The 21591-nt window shown below is 33.2% G+C and overlaps 2 protein-coding genes across 2 annotated transcripts in view; one reads left to right on the top strand and one right to left on the bottom strand.

The window, feature by feature from the left end:
• LOC111057047 (glypican-6) overlaps positions 1-11785 on the top strand; it is a 52022-nt gene extending 40237 nt beyond the window's left edge. Inside the window, 3 exon segments of the mRNA XM_039439834.1 lie at positions 8139-8192; positions 8195-8224; positions 11009-11785. Of these exon segments, the coding sequence (XP_039295768.1) occupies positions 8139-8192; positions 8195-8224; positions 11009-11436 (512 nt within the window). The 3' untranslated portion in view covers positions 11437-11785.
• Positions 11786-18541: 6756 nt separating this feature from the next.
• Positions 18542-21591, bottom strand: part of LOC111057048 (glutamate--cysteine ligase catalytic subunit) — a 62419-nt gene continuing 59369 nt past the window's right edge. The window contains 1 exon segment of the mRNA XM_039439832.1: positions 18542-19237. Within this exon segment, the coding sequence (XP_039295766.1) occupies positions 19233-19237 (5 nt within the window). The 3' untranslated portion in view covers positions 18542-19232.

The following is a 21591-nucleotide window of genomic DNA, read 5'->3' as shown; positions in this document are numbered from 1 at the left end:
CTATGGTGCGGTGCGCCAATGGTCGCTTCAAAAGGCCGGCTACAAAGTTGTATCCGTTGCCTACTCAATAATTTTCCTTTTGCATTTTTTGTTTTATTCTCGTTTTGTTTTATTTTTATTTCTTTCGTCGTTTATTCATTGTTTTTTCGTTTCTTTGTTCTCTAGCCTTGTCTGAAAATAGCTTTTCAGCCGGGGGGGGATGTTGGAGCCAGCTCTAGTTTTCATTTTTCGTTTTTGAATTGGACGCGCGCTCCTCGTTCAGTTCGTATTTCTTTCACTTGAGTGCGTCGCGCTCACTAGCCGGTTAGGCTGTTTCTGTCAGCTCAGTCTCGCTTCGTAATAGCTTGCCTCGAGTGGATTGATAATATATTCGTCGATCATTCCCAGAAGAAAATCGTTCTTCAAATTATTATTTTTTCGTTAATTTATCGTACACCATAAACCTACGTTTGGAAGAGTGTTTGCCAAACTCCCTTTAGTTGAAAGTTTAAACTATTATTTTCGATTGGAAAGTTCACCGATCTATAGTCTTTAAAGACATTGTAAATATCTCGTCAGAAATATATGTGCAACGTTATATGATGGAAGCCGAATTTACCAACAGTAGATGACAATTAAGCTTGCCTTTTCACCATCCTTGATTCATCCTACCTCGGGGACACCTGAATACCTTACCTGGGAGTTGTAAGCTCAATAATATAAATATTACATTAGGTACTCTGCAGATTTTCGGTGAGTTGTCTTTTATATATTCATTGGTACTTGTTTCTGTAGAGATATCACTTGTTTCTTTTCTATTCAATACAGTCCACTTTACATCAAATTATTGATTACCAATTTAAAATCAATATAAATTTCTTAAAGTTGAACCTTAGAGTTTACACAGGTAGCAATATTAACATCATAATCCATAATTGTATGAGTATACTTGCATGTATTATAACAGTTGACTGTTGATTTATTTTTTTTTTTTGAAATCATTATTTCTGTTAAAATTATTTATTCTTCTATGTGTGAATGAGTTATTGTGATTTCTTTGTACAAAAGTGTAATTGTATTATTTTTTATCTTTATTTTTATAATTGCAATATTGTTGTTGTGATATCTACTCTACTGTTCATAATTTCTGATTATGTGTAGGCCTAATGTATCAATTGGAAGAATAAATTAATTTATTATTATATTATTATTTTTCAACTCTGTAGTCTGATGTTTCCTGTGCAATAGACTTAGAGAAAAGATAGCATAAGAAGATCCCATGATACGGTATAGATCGATTATGTTTCAAATATCAAGCCGATTTTTTGTTAACTCAAGATGATAACTGTCTATTATTAGTGTGTTGTTGGGAGTGTAAGAGTGTAAGAAGGGCACAGTATGAGAGACTACCAGCGTCACATAGCTTCACCAAAAACAACTACAGTACTAGGACTATCGGCTTCAGTTAGCAGTGGAATTTGGGACATAAACGCCCTATATCTTCACATGCTATCTTCTCTCTATGGTAGACTAGTTATCTTTTCTAATCTATTATTAGCGTATGGCAAATACACAACACATATAGAGCTCATGAGTCTCAAATGTCTACATATACACTGTATTTTTCAATTCTTTGAGATGTTGTGTAGTTTTCGGTGAGGAGAACATAAGTTGTCTGACCGCCATCATTTGCTAGTCCATTTAGCGTTACCCAATGTGCACCATGGAGGCGAACTAGCTTTACACATATTAAAGTAAAAAACTGATTGCTGGAATAATTTTGGGGTTAAAGAAGGTTGAAACTCAATTTTTGATTTTCACAGAAAATAGTATATTTCGCACCTAGAGCAGAAAAACATTTTTGTCCGTGGTGCGAACGCTATTTTTCGCCACACACAAAAATAAACATATATATATGAGAATAGTTGTTTACTAAGCACTTCCGAAAGTGAAAGTGGAAGGTGATAGCTGTAGCAAATCTGAGGTAATCTGAATATCAGGAAATTGTCCAAGTATTTTCATTTTATTCTGATTTGTCTAAATAACCTAAAAGATTATGTTCAATTATGTGGGAGGTTGAGTTTACACTTTTTTATTCTTTCAAATTACAATAAGATGACATTATTATAAATGTTTTAATTATTGAATAATGAACACAAATAATGAAAAGTTTTTTGATCAGCTGTTTTTTGATAACCTTTCTTAGTTCCATGGTAGCGTCTGGCGTAGGCCGGAAAGAAACCTGTTCTGACGTCAGACGAGAGTCGTCTGCAAACAATGTCTTTCAGATCTACGTAGGGACTGGAAAACAGCTGCTTTCTGTGCAGTGTGGCGAAAAAAACATTTTCAAAATTATCTTCACCATTACAAATATCTAAAATTGCTTCAAATTGTAATTTATCACATAAAAACAATTGAAATATAGACTTTTGGTTGAAATTCTAAGTAGTTATCTATCTGAATGAATATCGTTTTGCATTTTTAATTGTGTGTTTGTTGAGATTAAAATGTTTTATGTTTGTTTGTTTGTTTTTTAGTTGAACTTCAGCGGCGAATGCACAAAGGCAGTGATGAAGATGACGCAATGCCCGACATGCAGAGGTCTGCCCGAACTGAAGGCCTGCTCCAACTATTGCATCAACGTCATGAAGGGGTGTCTCGCATATCACTCCGAGCTGGACGCCGAATGGAACACTTTTGTCGGTCAGTGTCTCAATTTTAATTATATTTATTATAAACTATTAATTTTTCCTACAGTTACGTTGAAAAGTGGCCATTGCTGCACTGATTACAGAACGCAAAGAATCACTTTTCCGCTCTAGTGCGGGAAAAATTTTTCTGCACTCCAGATTTGCAACATGGCAACGCAAAATACTTAGTAGGTTATATGGAGCAACAGTGCAGCAAAATCAAAATGAAGTTGGTAACAGTGACTGCTGTGGCTGCTATAGTGAGCAGAGGTGCAACCAAGCACAACGCGCTAATTATTATTCATTATATATTATAACCAAGGACAACATTTTTATTCAATTTGACAATAAATTAAGGTTTTATCAATAATAAAATTACACAGAAAAGCATTGATGGATTTCAGGCAATTTTACCATAATTACCCACTTTTCATATTCAATGGTAACTGTAGGAAAAACTTAATGTGAAATACGTGCGCAAAGTTCCTCTGCTGCACTCAAGAAACCATTCCGCCCTAGCCTACGGCTCGGGCGTAAACGTTTCTTTCGCTGCAGCAAACTGTCACTTTGCGCACTAGTTGCACAAATAACTAATTTATCCGATCAAGGTGAAATAACAAATAATGGCAATAACGCTTTTATTTCACCGTATGGAGAAATTCACAATTTTTCATAGTGTGAATATTTTATTTGTGAAATTAAATTATAACCTTAATTGGATTGTTTTATTCTATCAGAAATCGGGAGATGTACAGTTTTGGACTAAGCCTGATGTTCCCTATCAATCATTTGATGTATTTTTTATTTATTAATTTATTTTTGTACTTAGTATCAATAAATGAATGAGATTTATGAGTTTGATTCTTGGTATGAATGAATGAAAAAGATAAAGGCCTATCAATTTGATTAATAGTAAAATAGTAGGCCTATCAATTCGATCAATATATAAATCATTTTTTGTTCGACAGAGTTCGTCGCATTAGACCTGATTAATAAATCTGGTTTCCATGAATATTATTAATTCATGTGGAGTAATCTTCTATATAAATAAAAATCGAGCCTCAAATTTTGAAATTCAATAACTTGTTTATGTGTGCACCGAATTTGATGATTTTTTTAGTTGTGTTTGTTATGTTCAGGAGCAGGTTTATGGCCTATCAAATTTATAATCCGACTTCAGGACTCTTTCCTACGGTCCTTCAAAGTTTACATGTAATCCTTATGGGAGAAGATTCGTGAGCTGGCCACACACAGAAATAAAAATCAGCTGTTATAATCATTGCGTCATCCAACAGCCGTCGGTAGATAGTAGACAAGACAAGAGTGTGTGCTGCTCCATAACCGCCCATGTATTCTATTCTAAACGCCCCGACTAAAAACAAAATGACTGTTGTGTGTGTAACCATAACCATCCAGCAGTACGGCCTCAGGTTAAAGACTTACATGCTCTAAAGACTTGTTTAAAATAATTGTGCTGTCTTCGGTGTTCAGAATTGATTGATTTTTAGTGAATAATTTATTTTTCATTTGGAAAATTGTCTATATAAATAAAATGTCGCATAGCGCCTCCTCAAGCGTGTATTCAGCTAAAGTTTGTCGTGAGATGCATTAAATTATTTGGCGGTACGAAGTTCGCCGGGCCAGCTAGTTGGATATAATATTGAATCACTTTAAATGCTCTTGATCAGAACAACAAAATTCAGTTACAAAAACCTATCTGTTTCCAACGTTTTAGACGACCCTACACTGGAGTATTTATTTATCAATTATAATTTTTTTATCAATACAATTATTACATCGATCAACGATAATAGATATCATCATCTCAATCATCCTCTTATCATGGTTTGGAAGAGGAAAACTAAGCTTAGCTTGAACTATTCCTCCTTTAAATTTCATTAAATGTAATGAAGTCCAAAAGATTATGTGTATGTCACACACTTCACGTTCCTGGTCCGAGAATACTCCTTGAGAATAATTGAGAAGTGATAACAATTTTGAATTCAGTAATGTTATTAGATTGTCAGCATCCAAGGTACAGTCATTTAGTCATTAGTCATTACACACTCTACCTTCACTGGTCCAATATGTTTTGACCCTTACGCATCTAACTATAATCATATGAAAATTTATTCTATTTATAGTTCTATATTAACATATGGTATGGCCTTTTTTCAATATAATTAAGCGAATAAGAAGAATATACATGCTAAAAGACGAACTTTAAACCATTAAAAACACCCTTACAGTTAAAATATAGCCAAAAGATTTCTTAGTGCACCTCTAAAGGGCCAACTGAACATACCTACCAAATTTGAACGTTTTTGGTCCGGTAGATTTTTAGTGAGTGAATCAGTCAGTGAGTGAGTGCCATTTTGCTTTTATATATATAGATAACATTGAATTTCAGTGTTAGATATTATGTTATTTTTATATTTTGCTATTTCTATTTCAGATGTAATGGACAAACTAGTGGAACGCCTTTTGGGACCCTTCAACATAGAAATGGTCGTTCAACCAATCAACATCAAAATATCGGAGGCCATAATGAATTTTCAGGAAAGCTCCGCCCAGGTTTCCCAGAGAGTTTTCAGCAGCTGTGGAAAACCCATGCTGGGGCGTAGAAGACGATCAGCAGATCATGAACCGGAAAACTATCCAAGGTTAGAAGAGGTTTGGAGCATGAAGATTCAAGGGGAACCAGAAATTTTGAAGGTTTGAAGAGTAGTTCAGGTTTAGAAGGGATTATGATGGTGAACTACGGTTTAGAAGAGAGGACCAAGGTTTGAAACCTTATTTGGGAAGTGATTCTAGGTTTAGAAAGGAGTATGATGATTCCAGAAGTGGTGAGGAATCTTATTCATGGTTTAGAAGAGAGAACCAAGGTTTAGAACATGATTTGGACAGTGATCTGAGGTTTAGAAGAGATAACCAAGGTTTGGGACGTGATTTGGACAGTGATCTGAGGTTTAGAAGAGAAAACCAAGGTTTGGAACGTGATATGGACAGTAATCTGAGGTTTAGAACAGAAATCGAAGGTTTAGAACGTGATTTAGAGACTAATCCGAGGTCTAGAAGAGGAAACGAAGGTTTGAAACACGATTTAAACAGTGATTTGAGGTTTAAAAGGGACACAGAAACCTCAGTACCTGTATTGATCTCGAAACTGGGTGCACAAGACACTAATCTTAGATTTAGAAGAGAAGTAGTAGATCTAGATTCGAGGATTTCTCGCTTACGTAGAGATCCAGGAAGTAAAAACAGTGGAGCTACTTCCTCCGGTGGTGAATTGTCTACAGAGAGACTGCAGTTCCAAGGGCGGGGAAAACATGGCAATCTAGGAGGCAGTGGCGACGAGGAAAGTGACGATTTGTATGGCATTGGATTGGATAAACTGATGAAGGATATCAGGCTGAGAGTGCGGGATACGAAGCAGTACTGGGCGAGACTTCCGTATCAAATGTGTAATGGAGACAGTGTGGCCTCGGGGCCTGGCAAGGAGGATAGCTGCTGGAATGGCGCCAGAAGGCTAGGTGAGTTAAACTGGAAATTGTTTTAAATTTCATGAAAATATCAACTATTTTAGTAGAATAGTGTAGGTTGTAACATTGAGATAATTATAGCATAAGAAGATATCCCATGGATTGTAGAATTCATTCAAAGTTGGAAGTTTTGTATCAAATTATGGTGTTGTGTATCAAGTTGAGATGATACTGTATCGTATTGTGTTGATACTGTATCATATTGTGGTGATACTGTATCATATTGTGTTGATACTGTATCATTTATGGTGATACCATAGAGAAAAGATAGCATAAGATATCCCATGCTTTGTAGAATTCATTCAAAGTTGGAGGTTTTGTATCAAATTATGGTGTTGTGTTTATATGTATTATGTCATTAGTGCAATTTGCTGTAGATTGTTTTGTATTGGTTCACAGGGAATGAAAAATCATCTTCCATTGTATCTGTTTTTAGTAGGCTTATCAACGTGTCTTGAATTGAATAATCAATAATAAATTACAGCTTTGTTTTGATGCTATAGATATTTTATGTGTATCTAATTTGGGAGAGGAATAGCACAAGTTACCTTTTTTTCTCTCCCTATCATTTTGATAATGTACTTAAATAATAAATTAATAAAGAATGAATGAATGAATCGAGAACTGAATGACAGAAGACCGTCTGACACTCATTCAATATATTTTAGGGCCGTTTGCACAGTATGGATTGCTAAACTCGACTAAGTTAATCAAGTTTAAGTTAATCTGAAAGTTTAACTTGAATCGATTTTCTCAGTGCATTACTAATCAGTTTAAGTTAAAATAGTTTAGCGTTAAGTTGGTAATAGAATGTCATCGTTTATAATATCATAAGGCTGATTTTTCAGGAAATTTGTTATTTGTTTACAAATCATCAGTAAATGAGGTTATGTAGCTACTATTTCCTTGTTCAAATCCACAGAGCTGTAAGCTGTATGGTAATAAAAGTGAAAAGCAATCAATAAATTATTCAAAAATGCTATATTACTATTAGATACAAACTTATATTTAGTTGACACCAAAAAATATATTTTAGAATGTAAGATAAAAAAGTATTTGGTTACGCTAAATCTACTATGATCTTCCTCGTTATTAGGAATCTATCGAAAGCAAAATATCTCAGTTATGTGTTATTAAAAACATGTTTTCTAATCAAAGACCACTGATAAAAAATGTCTTATTTTCTATCAAGTGGTTTATTATTTAATCAAATACTAAATTGGCACTTGCTTTACTCAAGCAAAACCGTTAAAAAATTCTCTAGCATCCCAGAAATTTAAATGATCGTTTTTTGCCAATTTTTCTCAGTTCCAAAATTTCTTGCAGTCATCTATCAATCGCATTAAAAACTTCTATCATTCCTGTCAATTCTATCAATAATGATTTACTATAACCTAAATAATTATTATCGTCTACAGAGCATTAAAAACAACCGTCGAAAAATAATTATTATCATGAAATAAAAACACATAGATGTTGTCAGTTTTCTACACTTTAATTTGGTACACGACCATGGTTTCGTGACCACACAGGTCACATTTTCAAGCTGACTTTTATATCAGCTGTTTCCCCATGAAATCTATACAGATGTCAAGTTAATCCAAGCTATTTGGTTTAAACCTCCTGCTTTGGAGGTTTAAACTTTCCCAAAGTTAAACTCTGTATTGAGTTTAAACTTAATACTGTGCAAACGGAGTTTTAGTTTAAACAAAAAAATCCAGATTTGGTTAAGCTTTAGCTTAAACTTACACTGTGCAAACGCCCTTAATGTAATAACCCTATCAATGTAGTACTGTTGTCAATGCGAATGAAATAACGAATTTGTTATTATTGTGACAGATACGAGAGCAGAGTGACGGGAGATGGTCTGACGCCGCAACAGAAGAACCCAGAGGTGGTGGTGGATGTATCCAGGCTTCATCTTTGCTCAACGAACAGATCTACGCGTTGAAGACCATCAACAACAAACTGAAGAACGCGCACATGGAGTCGATGTCGACTGGATTGATATCGGTGAGCTATTATTCAATTCAATAAATGGTTCAATATTGGGCCAATAGGATCAATAAACTCATAATTGAAAGAAAAATATGTTGATGTTGCCAATACCACTAAATTTGTTCAAAAATTAATACATATTACAGAACCAGGTCTCAGCCTGAAACACCAACCACATCTTCAGCTGAACTAATGTGAAGGTGGTAGTGTTACCATGAGACCTGATTCTGTAATATGAATTAATTTTTGAACAAATATAGTGGTATTGGCAACATCAGCGTCTTTTTCTTTCAATTATGGAGAAATACCATAACTCTCATACCATACAATCGAGAGAGAGAGAGAGAGAGAGAGAGAGAGAGAGAGAGAGAGAGATTGATTGATTGATTGAGTACTTTATTTATGTAGATTACAATATATACTGGCTTATACACTTATATACAATAGCTTACAATACAGCAAAATTATAGATGAATTTACATAATATAGACTAAGAAAATAATCATTGAACTGTATATGATATGAAAAAGTAATTTGTAATATAATAACTATAGATAATTATATTGTTATGCATCTATAAATGGCGGAGCTTTGGACATATCAATGTCCATTCTTCGGAAAGAATATTAAAAAAATCCTCCCCACTAACTCTCTACCAAATAGAGAGAGGAGAGTATGAGGGAGTGTGAAAAAGAGAGAGAAATGGGACTGATTATGATGGAAGATTAGCTTGAATACTGATTCCTATTTCTTGGCGAGCGTTAGTCTTTTATTCCATTATCGTAAATGGTGATTCAATAGACAAATTCAATGTGTTCTAACAGTAGAATCATTAAGTACTGAAAATTTTGTGAAGTGAACAACTACAAGACTTCGGACGATGTGTAACCTTATCTGAATTTGGGAGAGGAATAGCACAAGGTTACCTTATTTTTCTCTCCCTATCATCTTGATGATTTACTTATTGTATGAATTAATAAAGAATAATGAATGAAAACTATAGTGTCAACTATATTAACAACGTTGCCAATCTTCTGTCTTGTCAATACCTTCTATAGACTACCGTCATATAAGCTACCGCTTATACAGGTTTATTGATGTAATATTAACTGTTCATTCTCGTTTGAATAACCAATTATATTCTATTAAACAAGATATTATATTTTTTAATAATTTCATAATGAATTTTAATGATTGAAATGAAATATTTCGTTAATTAATTATTAGTTCTACATTGTTAAAAGACGAACTGGCAACAGAGCAAAGTGAGAGAGATATATTGCTATCCGCTTTGTTGAACGATAGACAAGGATAGCAATACCATTGCTAATCAAACACTGCCATTATAACGTGGGCCTCACTAATAGCAGACCGTTCACTCATATTGTGATAGATTTTGAACAACTATCTGCCTCCTGCAATTGTCATAATCAAATTTTAACTTCAGCAACTTGTTTTCTATTACTTTCAGAATTATATTATTTTTTGTATCTATTCACTGAAGTGTTATTACAACCAAAATTGTATGAGTTTTCTTGTTTTCATCCATTTTCTCTCACTTTTCACCCACATTCATCTCAGTTCTAACCTGTTTTCAATCCTTTCTTTAGATAGAATTTCTTCGGGCCGGTGTCCGAGCTCGGCCTTTAGCTAAGTTCTAGACTTTGAACAGCTGGAGTCAGAAAATTGGCTTTCCAAAACGGGGCGTAGTCGCAGCTTTTATAACAGTAGTCGTAGTTTTTATTTTCTCATTTTTATAATTGGAAACGTTTTTACTTGACGAAATTAGACATTCCTAAATAGTTAAAAATAGATGAAACTTTACACTATTTTCTCTTTATTTATTTTGTGTTCAATTTTCTAGTTTTTCGAAATTGAATTCGAACGTGACTATGACAATGACTGCGGGCGACTACGTCCCGTTTTGGAAAACCAATTTTCTGACTCCAGCTGTTTAAAGTCTAGACTTATCTAAATCCCGAGCTCGGAAACCGGCCCTAAGAAATTCTCCAGCAATTATCTAGAATAATCTGTTTTCATCCATTTCCTTTCACTTTTTATCCACATTCATCTCCATTCTAACCTATTTTCAATTTTTTCTTTCAATATTTTTGTTTTTGTTTGTATTCTTTCTTTTCTTTATTACTATTGTGATTTTATTTTGTATCATGTAATTACATTGATTCACACCTGCACTCAGGATCTCCTTTGCAGTTTGTTATTAAATTTTATTGTCGATAATAATATAGTGTATGTAAATTATGTATCTATTTTGAAGAGACAATAAAGCAATTTTCTTCCGATAGTAGAATAATTAAGAAATTAATTAGAAAGTCTTTAAGAAATTGATTGTTATTCTAGCTGAGGATAGGGCAGGTGTAGCTTCGAAACCATAGTACTTTTGTAAAACAAAATTAAAGTGGTATTGACAAAATCTGTGTCTCATTTTTTTCTTGATAACTCAATATTTTCAAATTCTGAGAGTTTATTGAATGTTTATTGAAATTCAAAATTTCTAGTTCATTTATTTCTTAAATAGTTCATACTTCTAGTTCTTTCTTTCTCATTTATATCTGGACTGAAAAGTGGACTCAAATCAATTCAAGTGGATAGCATAACCTATAATTTTTATTCATGCATAACTCTACCTTCACTGTATTATCATTCATCCCATCATCATCATCACCTAGGCTTAAAATACTTCTAGAAAATCGCATTTGTAAAATAATAAATACTTCTGTCTTTGTTTTGACAGTAGAATCATCCGGTATGACTAATTTTCTATCTTTGTCTGTGCAGAAGAATCGTTCGGTGCCGGCGGTTCAGGCAGCGGATCCGGCATGGGACCGACGGACGACAGTGACCGTGACGTCACCGACGACACCGAACCCGATACCGTTGAAACCGGATCTGGAGACGGAAGTAGCTCCAGAGAAACCGGAAGCAACTCCAGAGAAACCGGAGGCAACACTAGAGGCTCGGAAACCGGTTCATCCCCACCACCGACCTCATCCAATAACGATGAAGACAACCGGTTGCATCCCTCTCTGGGAGGAGGTGTGCTTGGCGGCGGAGGGGGTGGTGGTTATAACGTTACAATGAATGGTAACGCGATTGCTGGTGGTGCTAGCTATAGGGGTGTAACGCTGAATCGAGCATTAGTCACGTATTTAGTGCCTGTCGTTGTGGTTTGGTTTGGTAACGGCGTTACGGAGTGGATGCAGTGAGCGTTACGTAACGTTATGCTCAAAAAACTGTGTTTTGTAACGCTATTTAGAGTAAATCGGTTTTTGCTTTTGTTTAACACCAACGGTTCAATTGATAGCTGCGTTTACATTGGTCAAGTTAACTTGAAGTCAAGGTTTTTTCAACGTTTTGAATGGGTAATTTTGATATCTTGTCAATTTTACTTGAATTTATGTACCCATGAAATTACCTAGCTTAGTAAACAGAATAACTTGACTAATGTAAACGCCCCTTAACGGAGTGAAATCATAGAGAAACAATAGCGTGAGTAGATATCCCATGGTATAGGGCGTTTATGTCGCAACTTTTACTGTTATCTCAAGCCGATTACTGTCGATTTTTACTGGTTTGACCAGGTAAAAATGTATGAACGGCACAATATGAGAACTACCAGCGTCATAAAGCTTCACAGGAAAGAACTACGTGGACTATCAGCTTAAGATAACAGAAAAGTTGCGACATGAACGCCCTATACCATGGGATATCTACTTATGCTATTGTTTCTCTATATGGTGAAATACAGTGAGTGTTACATAAAGCCGGATCCACACTGAACAAATATTCGGCAAACATGTTTTTTGAGGAGCTCAGGGACAAACATTTCAAAAATTTTGGACGATCGTTGTTCGTCAAACAAAAATTTCCAAACAGTTTCAGTGTTTGCTGTAAAACATGAAACCTGTTCTCTCCATTTACAAATATTTTGTTTGGTGACGTCTCCATGCTGGCCACGGGCAAACATAGTAAATTTTTTTTAATGTATTAAATCAGGGATACTTTCTTGTATTTATAAAATAGAATTGTAGTACCCTTTAAAATTAATAAAATAACAAAACAAGAATACAAATTGTAACGTAACTTCTAGTCTCGGTGATCACACCATCGTCAGGTGTGATAAAATTTGCCCAAACTGTTTTAACATACAAAATCGGGGCACCGAGCTTCGCTCGTTATTTTTATTTATTGATAAACAGAACACAATTCTCTAAAATAATGATCGTGTTTATATTTCACAGCTGGCATAATACGTCATCTTATGAATTTCGGGGATGCGATATTTTGATTTTTCACTTACTCACTTTTTTACTATCCACTATCCACTAGCTGTTTCAGCTATGGATGAATTATCCTTTTAATGTCGTTCAGCGAGTTTTCCCAAGGATGAGCCCTAGAGCAATCGAATCTTTATATCATAAACCTAGTATGTTCCAAATTTCGTGAAAATCGTTAGAGCCGTTTTCGAGATTCGTTAAACATAAATAACCAGATATAAAAATAGCCAGATATAAAAATAACCAGATATATAAATACAGAAATTGCTCGCTTAATATTTTTTGGACATGTAATCAAAATTTGGGAATGGAATAGTTTTGGGCCAAGCCTGTTGTTCCTTCCCAATCATATTTATATGATTTGTTATTGTATCCACGTATAAATAAATAAATAAATAAATATAATAGGATGTTGGTCGAACATTTGTTTAGTATGGACCCGGCATAATGTTTCAGGAAGAACTGTATTTTTGATTAGAGGAAAGCAGTTTCTAACGTTTCAAGTTACGTCAGTTGAGAAATTGGGTTAAAAGTTGAAACACTGAGATATAAAATGAGATGTATGATTCTGTATCATCTTGAAATGTGATGTGTTTCGTATCATAACACAATTAAACTATAGTAACTGCTTCTTGTTTGTAAGAATGGTAAAAAGATGTTTGAGGTATTTAATATTCTAGTATTTCATTGGTTTCCAGGTTTTACCGTCCCACGTTTTTTACTCTTTCGTTATAGTGAGGTCCACGTTATAATGGTAGTGGAGAAAGATAGGAGAAAAACGTTGCCGATCCTCTGTCTTGTCAATGCCTTCTAAAGACGGTAACTGATACAGGTTTATTGATGTAATATTAACGGTTCATTCTCGTTTAAAATAATCAATTATGTTTTATTAAGCAATGGATTTTTTTCAATAATTTCATAATTAAGATGAATTTTTTTGTTAATTAATGATCAATTCTATATTGTTAGAAGAGGATCTGGCAACAGAGCAAAGCGAGAAAGAGATAGCGCTATCCGCTTTGTTGAATGATAGGCAAGGATAGAAATAACATTGCTAAACAAACACTGCTATTATAACGTGGACCTCTCTATAGTATGGAAAGCCTATGAGTGGAGACATTAATCCTATTAACTCTACTCTTATTGTATTGTATATTTTATTCTCCAGGTTTCTCCATATTCATTTAATGTCAAAATTGAGGGAGTTAATGTGATTGAAATTTTTTTTAGTGTTATTTACACCGTTTACATACCATTTTTTTATTGTAGGTATCATCATAGAGAAACGATAGCATATAGATATCTCATGGTATAGGGCGTTTATGTTGCAAGTTTTACTGTTATCCCAAGCCGATAGTTCACATAGTTCTTTCCTATGCAGCTTTGTGTCGCTGGTAGTCTCTCAAATTGTGCTGTTCATACACTATCACCCCAACAAAACAGTAAAAATTGACAATAATCGACAGTAATCGGCTTGAGATAACAGTAAAAGTTGCGACATAAATTCCCTATACCATGGGATATCTACTTACGCTATTGTTTCTCTATGGTATCACTGTTATTTTATGCGGTAGCTAACCGTTATTTCAAGAGTTTCCTGACAGAAAATTGTTTTTTATATACTCTGGCCCGGTTGCACAACAGCCGGTTAAATTTTAACCTTGATTAATTTCACGAGAACCAATCAGAGAAGGCCTTTCTGATAAGACGGCTTCTCTGATTGTTTCTCGTGGAATTAATCACGGTTAAAATTTAACCGACGTACGTGCTACTGGCACTCTATTATTTTCATACTCAAACATCTTATTCCCATTTTTACAGATACCTCTATTATTACCAGGATTCTATGAAAGTTGTCTAGAATGTTTTCTATATAGAAACTTGTTTAGAAATTGTCTAGAACATGAGTTTCTAACGTGATTATAGCAATGTACAGTGAGTGTTTATATAAATTTATTGATATGTTTTTTGTGAAAATACGTAAAAAATTGTTGAAGAAATTCACTGAGTATGTATGTATATTTCGACTGAAAAATTATGTGTGTTTGTGTGTGTAAATGTAATCTATTTTTAGTCACAAAAAGAGGACTTTGTGGAGATGTGTATAAAATTTAACAAATTTACCTTTTTTGTTGTAAATGTATAAGTGTCGTTAAGAATGTTGTATTATGAAATTGCGTAAATTTTTTTTCTATTTATTTTTTTGAATAATTATTTATTTTTGAAATTGTTTGTGATGAACTCTTGATAGAATTCCAATCATAATACACATTTCTAGTTATTTTCCCCAATTTTTTAGGTATTCAAATGTAAATTTCACCCAATTTTGTAGTAAAATTATATTATTTTCTTGAACAATTCCATTACGATAATTACGTTACCTCATCGACTCCTTACAGTATTGTGTAATTCAATGTGTAACCTTCAATATTACCCTACATTTTCTTAAAAGTTATATACACAATTTTTGGAGAAAATTAGGTATGGATTAGGTATGCATGGGAAGTTCCTCAATTCAACACAGGCCTATGAAATTTTTGTAAATCACTCAAGATTAAATATAAAAAATGATGAATTTTTAAAGATTTTTATCAAAATTTTATAAAGCTCGTTGTTTATAATGCATCTTGTATTCTACCAACACTATTTATCCTTCATTCTTTCCCCTTGTTGTATTGTATTTTTATATTTTAGCAGGTTTTTCAAGTTTTTCCAAAATGCATCCTTCATGAAGACAATAAACAGAGAAAACTTCTATTTCTCTATCAATTGATAAATAAAATATGAGTTTCTTAGGTATTCAATCATGAATATTATTTTAATTCAGTCTCACTATTTCTCATTATTACTATTTATACTTAAATCTACTACATTAAAAATAATGACAACAGAATACTAGGTTATTTAAATTTTTATGAAATAATATTTGTTGATTTCATGGATGTTTATCATACTAATTGATTGAATACTGTATTGAAATGTAATAATAATAGCTGTTCTGATAATACATTTTAGTTTCATTGTAACACGGTAAATATATTTCCATATTTTTTGTAATAGATTATCCAGCATTGAAACTATTAGGGCCGGTTATATTTTAACCGTGATTAATTCCACAAGAATCAATCAGAGGATACGTTTTTGGAAAGACGGCATCTCTGATTGGTTCTCGTTGAATTAGTCACTGTTGAAATTTAACCGGCTTTTGTGCAATCGGCCCTAAATCTTTATATGTCTATTGACTGTGAAGAAATTGTTAGAAAATTTTTGATCAGCTATTGAATTCTTATGCCACTTATCGTATTGAACAACAGAATAAGTATGGATATCTTTCTTTTATTAACAGATATTTTATGTATCTTGAAAATCTTTTTCAAAACTTAGTCCATTTTTAGTTGTATTATATCAGTTCACTATGATTATTGTTATATATATTATTTTAATTTATTCTAATTGAATCAATGTTTTTAGTTTGTTTAAGCATTGTAGATGTAACTAGTCACTTTTTATTATTTTATTAACTTGTACATTACTTCAATCAAATTAACTATTATAAGTCGAAATGGAGTAGTACCTCTGCCATAATTAATATTTAATTTAAATAACATTGTCACTATAAATTGCTGCTTGTTACTCGGAATAAAAATAGTTTTTCTTATAAAATTTGTATTTTTTATTTACTGATAATGTATTTTTCTATTAGTCCATTCATTTATTCTTTTGAAAGGTTATCAATTAGATCAGAATCTCACATTATCAGGTTTAAGTGTCCACTTACAAGATCTGGATTTTCAAATTATCACATGTTTCTGCTGCCTTGGTAGAATATCCGGTTGGTTTGAATAATTTCAAATTGATGAATTTGTTGTTACCTCTTCAATGTTTCTACTGCCCTGGTAGTATTTTCTGTTGGTTTCAATATTCAACACTGAAATTAAAACCAACTGAAACTACCAGGGCAGTATGAACATGGGAGAGGTAACAAATTTATCAGGATGATGAAATTAGGAAAAATCGTGTCATCCTGCGTTTTGAAACAGTCAGTAAGTACTTAAAGTAAAAGTATTTGAAATTTGCAGAATTTTGCTGAAATTGGGAAGAATCATCCATCGAGTGTTTTGAAACAGTACCTAAAGAAAAAGTATCTCAGATTTGGCTGAAATTTGCACCATATCAAATTTCAAATCATGAGAAATTTGAATTTCCCGCTCAAATAGTATAAATCATGAGAAATTTGAACTTCCCGCTAATCATGAGAAATTTGAATTTCCCGCTCAAATAGTATAAATCAAGAGAAATTTGAATTTCCCGCTAATCATGAGAAATTTGAATTTCCTGCTCAAATAGTATAAATATCATGAGAAATTTGAATTTCCCGCTAATCATGAGAAATTTGAATTTCCCGCTCAGATATATAAATCATGAGAAATTTGAATTTCCCGCTAATCATGAGAAATTTGAATTTCCCGCTCAAATAGTATAAATCATGAGAAATTTGAATTTCCCCGCTAATCATGAGAAATTTGAATTTCCCGCTAATCATGAGACATTTGAATTTCCCGCTCAAATAGCTCGCTCATTTGCATATTAGAAATGACCAGATTTCTACCAGGGCAACAGAAACATGCAAGAGGTACACAAACTAGATCAGTGTTGCGGGTTGCCTATGCTTGCATTGGAAGGCGTTGGAAAACCTGCTACCTCTTCAAGTGTTCTGACTCCCTGGTACAGAATTAAAACCAACTAAAATACAACCAGGGCAGAAGAAAAATAAATGGAAGAGGTAAAAGAAGAGCGCTACAATACAGGGCGAGTTATTCGCTGAATACTACCATATTAAAGGATAGAGGATTAAAGGATAGAGGATTAGAGGATAGAGGATTAGACGATAGAGGATTAGAGGATAGTGGATTAGAGGATAGAGGATGGAGGATTAGAGAGAATAGAGGATTGGTTTGCTGATATCGTTATATCAGGACTTCCTACATAGGAGATCATTGTTTTATAATAAAAACCATACGGTACTCAATTTTTCACCTCAACATAATTTATTTAAAAAATAAAGAACATATAAAATTAAAAACCACTACAACAGCACCAAATCAAATACAATTAGTTTCACCAATAACAATATTAAAATGATCTAATAATAAGCAACTATATAATCATATTTTTAGATACAATTGACAGTAATTGACAGAAAATCTCATTTTTCATAAAACACAACTTAGTTTACCATGTTTTTTGATACAATCAACGATAAAATTACACTAAAATTCTCATTTTTCATGATTAAAATAATTAAGGTTTTTTCTCTAAAGCTGCGTTTACACAAAAGCTATTAACAAAATTTTAATAACTTAATCCTTATAGATTCTATTAGATTGAACATAACTTTAAAATACACATGATGAACATAGTGTTTGAAGTGTTAGTGCATGATGAAGTGTTTGTCAAGTTCCGTTCAATCTAATAGAATCTACAAGGATTAAATTATTAAATCTTTGTTAATAACTTTGGTGTAAACGCAGCTTTAAATCAACTGTAAAATATCATTTTTCCATAAAACACAAATAATCATATTTTTCGATACAATCAACAGTAAAATAGACAGAAAATAATATCATTTTTCATATATCTCATTTCTTCATAAAACTCAACCAATCATATTTTTCATCATTATTATTAAACGAAAATCCCAATTAAATGCTGTAATTCACCCCGAAGACTTCTGCTACTGCAATAATATTGACAAATATTGCAAATATTGACAAAATATTGCAAATAGTCTTCGGGGTGAATTACAGCATTTAATTGGCACCAATTAAATGCTGTAATTCACCCCGAAGACTTCTGCTACTGCAATAATATTGACAAATATTGCAAATATTGACAAAATATTGCAAATAGTCTTCGGGGTGAATTACAGCATTTAATTGGGATTTTCGTTTAATAATAATTAATTCATTAGCATTTGAATAATTGAAATATTTCAGTAATTTCCATATTTTTCAATACAACAAACCAACAATAATTGGCAAAATATCTCATTTTTTCTTAAGACACAAATAATCATATTTTTCGATACAATCAACAGTAGAATAATATAATTTTTCTTATCTCATTTCTCCATCAAACTCAACCGATCATAAATAATTTTCAATACAACCAACCAACAATAATTGGCAGAATATCTCATTTTTCCATAAGACACAACTAACAATATTTTTCGTTACAATCAACAATAAAATCCAAAGTTTCATTTTTCATAAAATCTAGATAAACTTCAAACTGCCAGCGTTCAGTGTAAATAATATCAATGCTACCCATAAATCAGATTATGACAGTTTTTAATTGAATCGCACTACACATATCGACAAGATCATAGGATCTATATTTTATTGTACAATCACAGTGATACATAATTATCATGTATTATTTAATTAATATCATTCATTAACATATTTAATATCATTAATTAACATCTTCAATATTCTATCGTTATCTCTCATTTAACATGGGGGTCGTTTGTTCGATCCGCTATCATTCCACAGCCATTTTGTTCATTCTTGTCTCTTTCTCTTTGTTCATTCTCTCGAGAACAACGTTTTGTTATGTTTTTGAAACAACAGTTTTGCTCGAAACGCTTTTACTTCACGCCTTTTGACAGTGATGGTGAAGAAATGCCTCCAGTAGAAAATTCAACAGCTTCTCGCCGAAACTTGTCAATCTGCAACAAAAAATTTGAAAATATAGGTTCCAAAAATGTTGATTGTACTGCATAGTATCATAGAGAAAAGATAACAAGAAGATATAGGGCGTTTATGTTTCAAATATCACTGTTAACTCAAACCGATGTTTTTGAAGGGACGGATTCAAGGATCCAAAGGTTCAATGAGCCTCACACGTCAACCAAAGCTTATTGTGTGCAACTCACGTCGTAGTAGTTGTTTTTGGTGAAGCTTTGTGACACTGGTAGTCTCTCATACTGTGCACTTCTTACACTCTTACACTCCCAACAACACACTAATAATAGACAGTGTATAGGGTGTGTATGTTGCAAATGTGAGTGTTAACTGAAGCCGATAGTCCTAGTAGTTGTTTTTGGTGAAGCTATGTGACGCTGGTAGTCTCTCATACTGTGCCCTTCTTACACTCTTACACTCCCAACAACACACTAATAATAGACAGTGTATAGGGTGTGTATGTTGCAAATGTGAGTGTTAACTGAAGCCGATAGTCCTAGTAGTTGTTTTTGGTGAAGCTATGTGACACTGGTAGTCTCTCATACTGTGCACTTCTTACACTCTTACACTCCCAACAACACACTAATCATAGACAGTGTATAGGGTGTCTATGTTGCAAATGTGAGTGTTAACTGAAGCCGATAGTCCTAGTAGTTGTTTTTGGTGAAGCTATGTGACACTGGTAGTCTCTCATACTGTGCACTTCTTACACTCTTACACTCCCAACAACACACTAATAATAGACAGTGTATAGGGTGTGTATGTTGCAAATGTGAGTGTTAACTGAAGCCGATAGTCCTAGTAGTTGTTTTTGGTGAAGCTATGTGACGCTGGTAGTCTCTCATACTGTGCCCTTCTTACACTCTTACACTCCCAACAACACACTAATAATAGACAGTGTATAGGGTGTCTATGTTGCAAATGTGAGTGTTAACTGAAGCCGATAGTCCTAGTAGTTGTTATTGGTGAAGCTATGTGACACTGGTAGTCTCTCATACTGTGTGCCCTTCTTACACTCTTACACTCCAAACAACACACTAATAATAGACAGTGTATAGGGTGTCTATGTTGCAAATGTGAGTGTTAACTGAAGCAGATAGTCCTAGTAGTTGTTTTTGGTGAAGCTATGTGACACTGGTAGTCTCTCATACAGTGCCCTTCTTACACTCCCAACAACACACTAATAATAGACAGTGTATAGGGTGTCTATGTTGCAAATTTGAGTGTTAACTGAAGCCGATAGTCCTAGTAGTTGTTTTTGGTGAAGCTATGTGACACTAGTAGTCTCTCATACTGTGCCCTTCTTACACTCCAACAAAACACTATTCGACAGTTTAATCTGCGTCAGTTAACAAACTTGAAATTGGAACATAAACGACCAATACCTTGGGATATCTTCTTATGCTATCTTTCCCCTATGCTACAATTGAATTGTCAATTTTTGGAACACATACATGGACACGATTCAATTATTCATTTAATTTGATAAATAAGTTGCTGAATGAGTACTGATATTGTAAAAATTTTCCACCATTGAAAAAAAACAGTTCTATTTTTGTCACATCCACATTAAATGAAAAAAGATGATAGAAGTGGACTCAAGTCATTTTACCGAATGATACTTTACACCATCCAAACAGCAAGACATTCACATTTTCAAACTAACTACAGTAAAGTGTTTATACCCAAGCATAGATTCCCAAAATTCATCTGCAATACCTGACTTAAGATGTTATATTTATTTATTTACAACAATATGGGAGCATACAAAAATAATATGGAAAACCCCCAAAAATTGCTCCCTAATCAAAAAAATTACAATAATCACTTTACAAAGAAATTGAAAATTGAGAGAAAGAAACAAGGAAAAAACTATTTCATATTAGTGAAGAAAAATATGTTATGAGAAACTAAATATAATAATAAAACCGAAGCTTTATATAATGGTCTTGATAATGGAAGTAGGACTAGAGTGGTTTTACCAAAGTGTAGATCTCAAAATTCTACATCCGGATGTGAAATTATCTCATTTCTTTAAGTGGACTTAAGGCTGTTCAGTACCCTTTTTTTTTAAATTGGATAATCTTTTTCAAAATAATTGTTAAAATCATTATAAGAGTGAGAAAAAGTGGCAACTGAAATTTTCAAGTGGTCTAATCAGCGATGATTTTTCCCCCTTTTTGTGTAGTTGAGAAGTTGATATTGTGGTAATTATTCATATTGAATGAAAAAGACTAAGAAATTGTCAAAAACCACAGATTTATTGATACTTAGAAAGACCGGTTTCGGTTATTACACCATTGTCAATCTCTAATAAACTAAAACTAAATACAAGAGC

This window comes from Nilaparvata lugens, chromosome 13 (genome assembly GCF_014356525.2).
Source record: "Nilaparvata lugens isolate BPH chromosome 13, ASM1435652v1, whole genome shotgun sequence".
Taxonomy (NCBI): Eukaryota; Metazoa; Arthropoda; class Insecta; order Hemiptera; family Delphacidae; genus Nilaparvata; species Nilaparvata lugens.
This window is presented reverse-complemented; position numbering and strand designations above follow the sequence as displayed.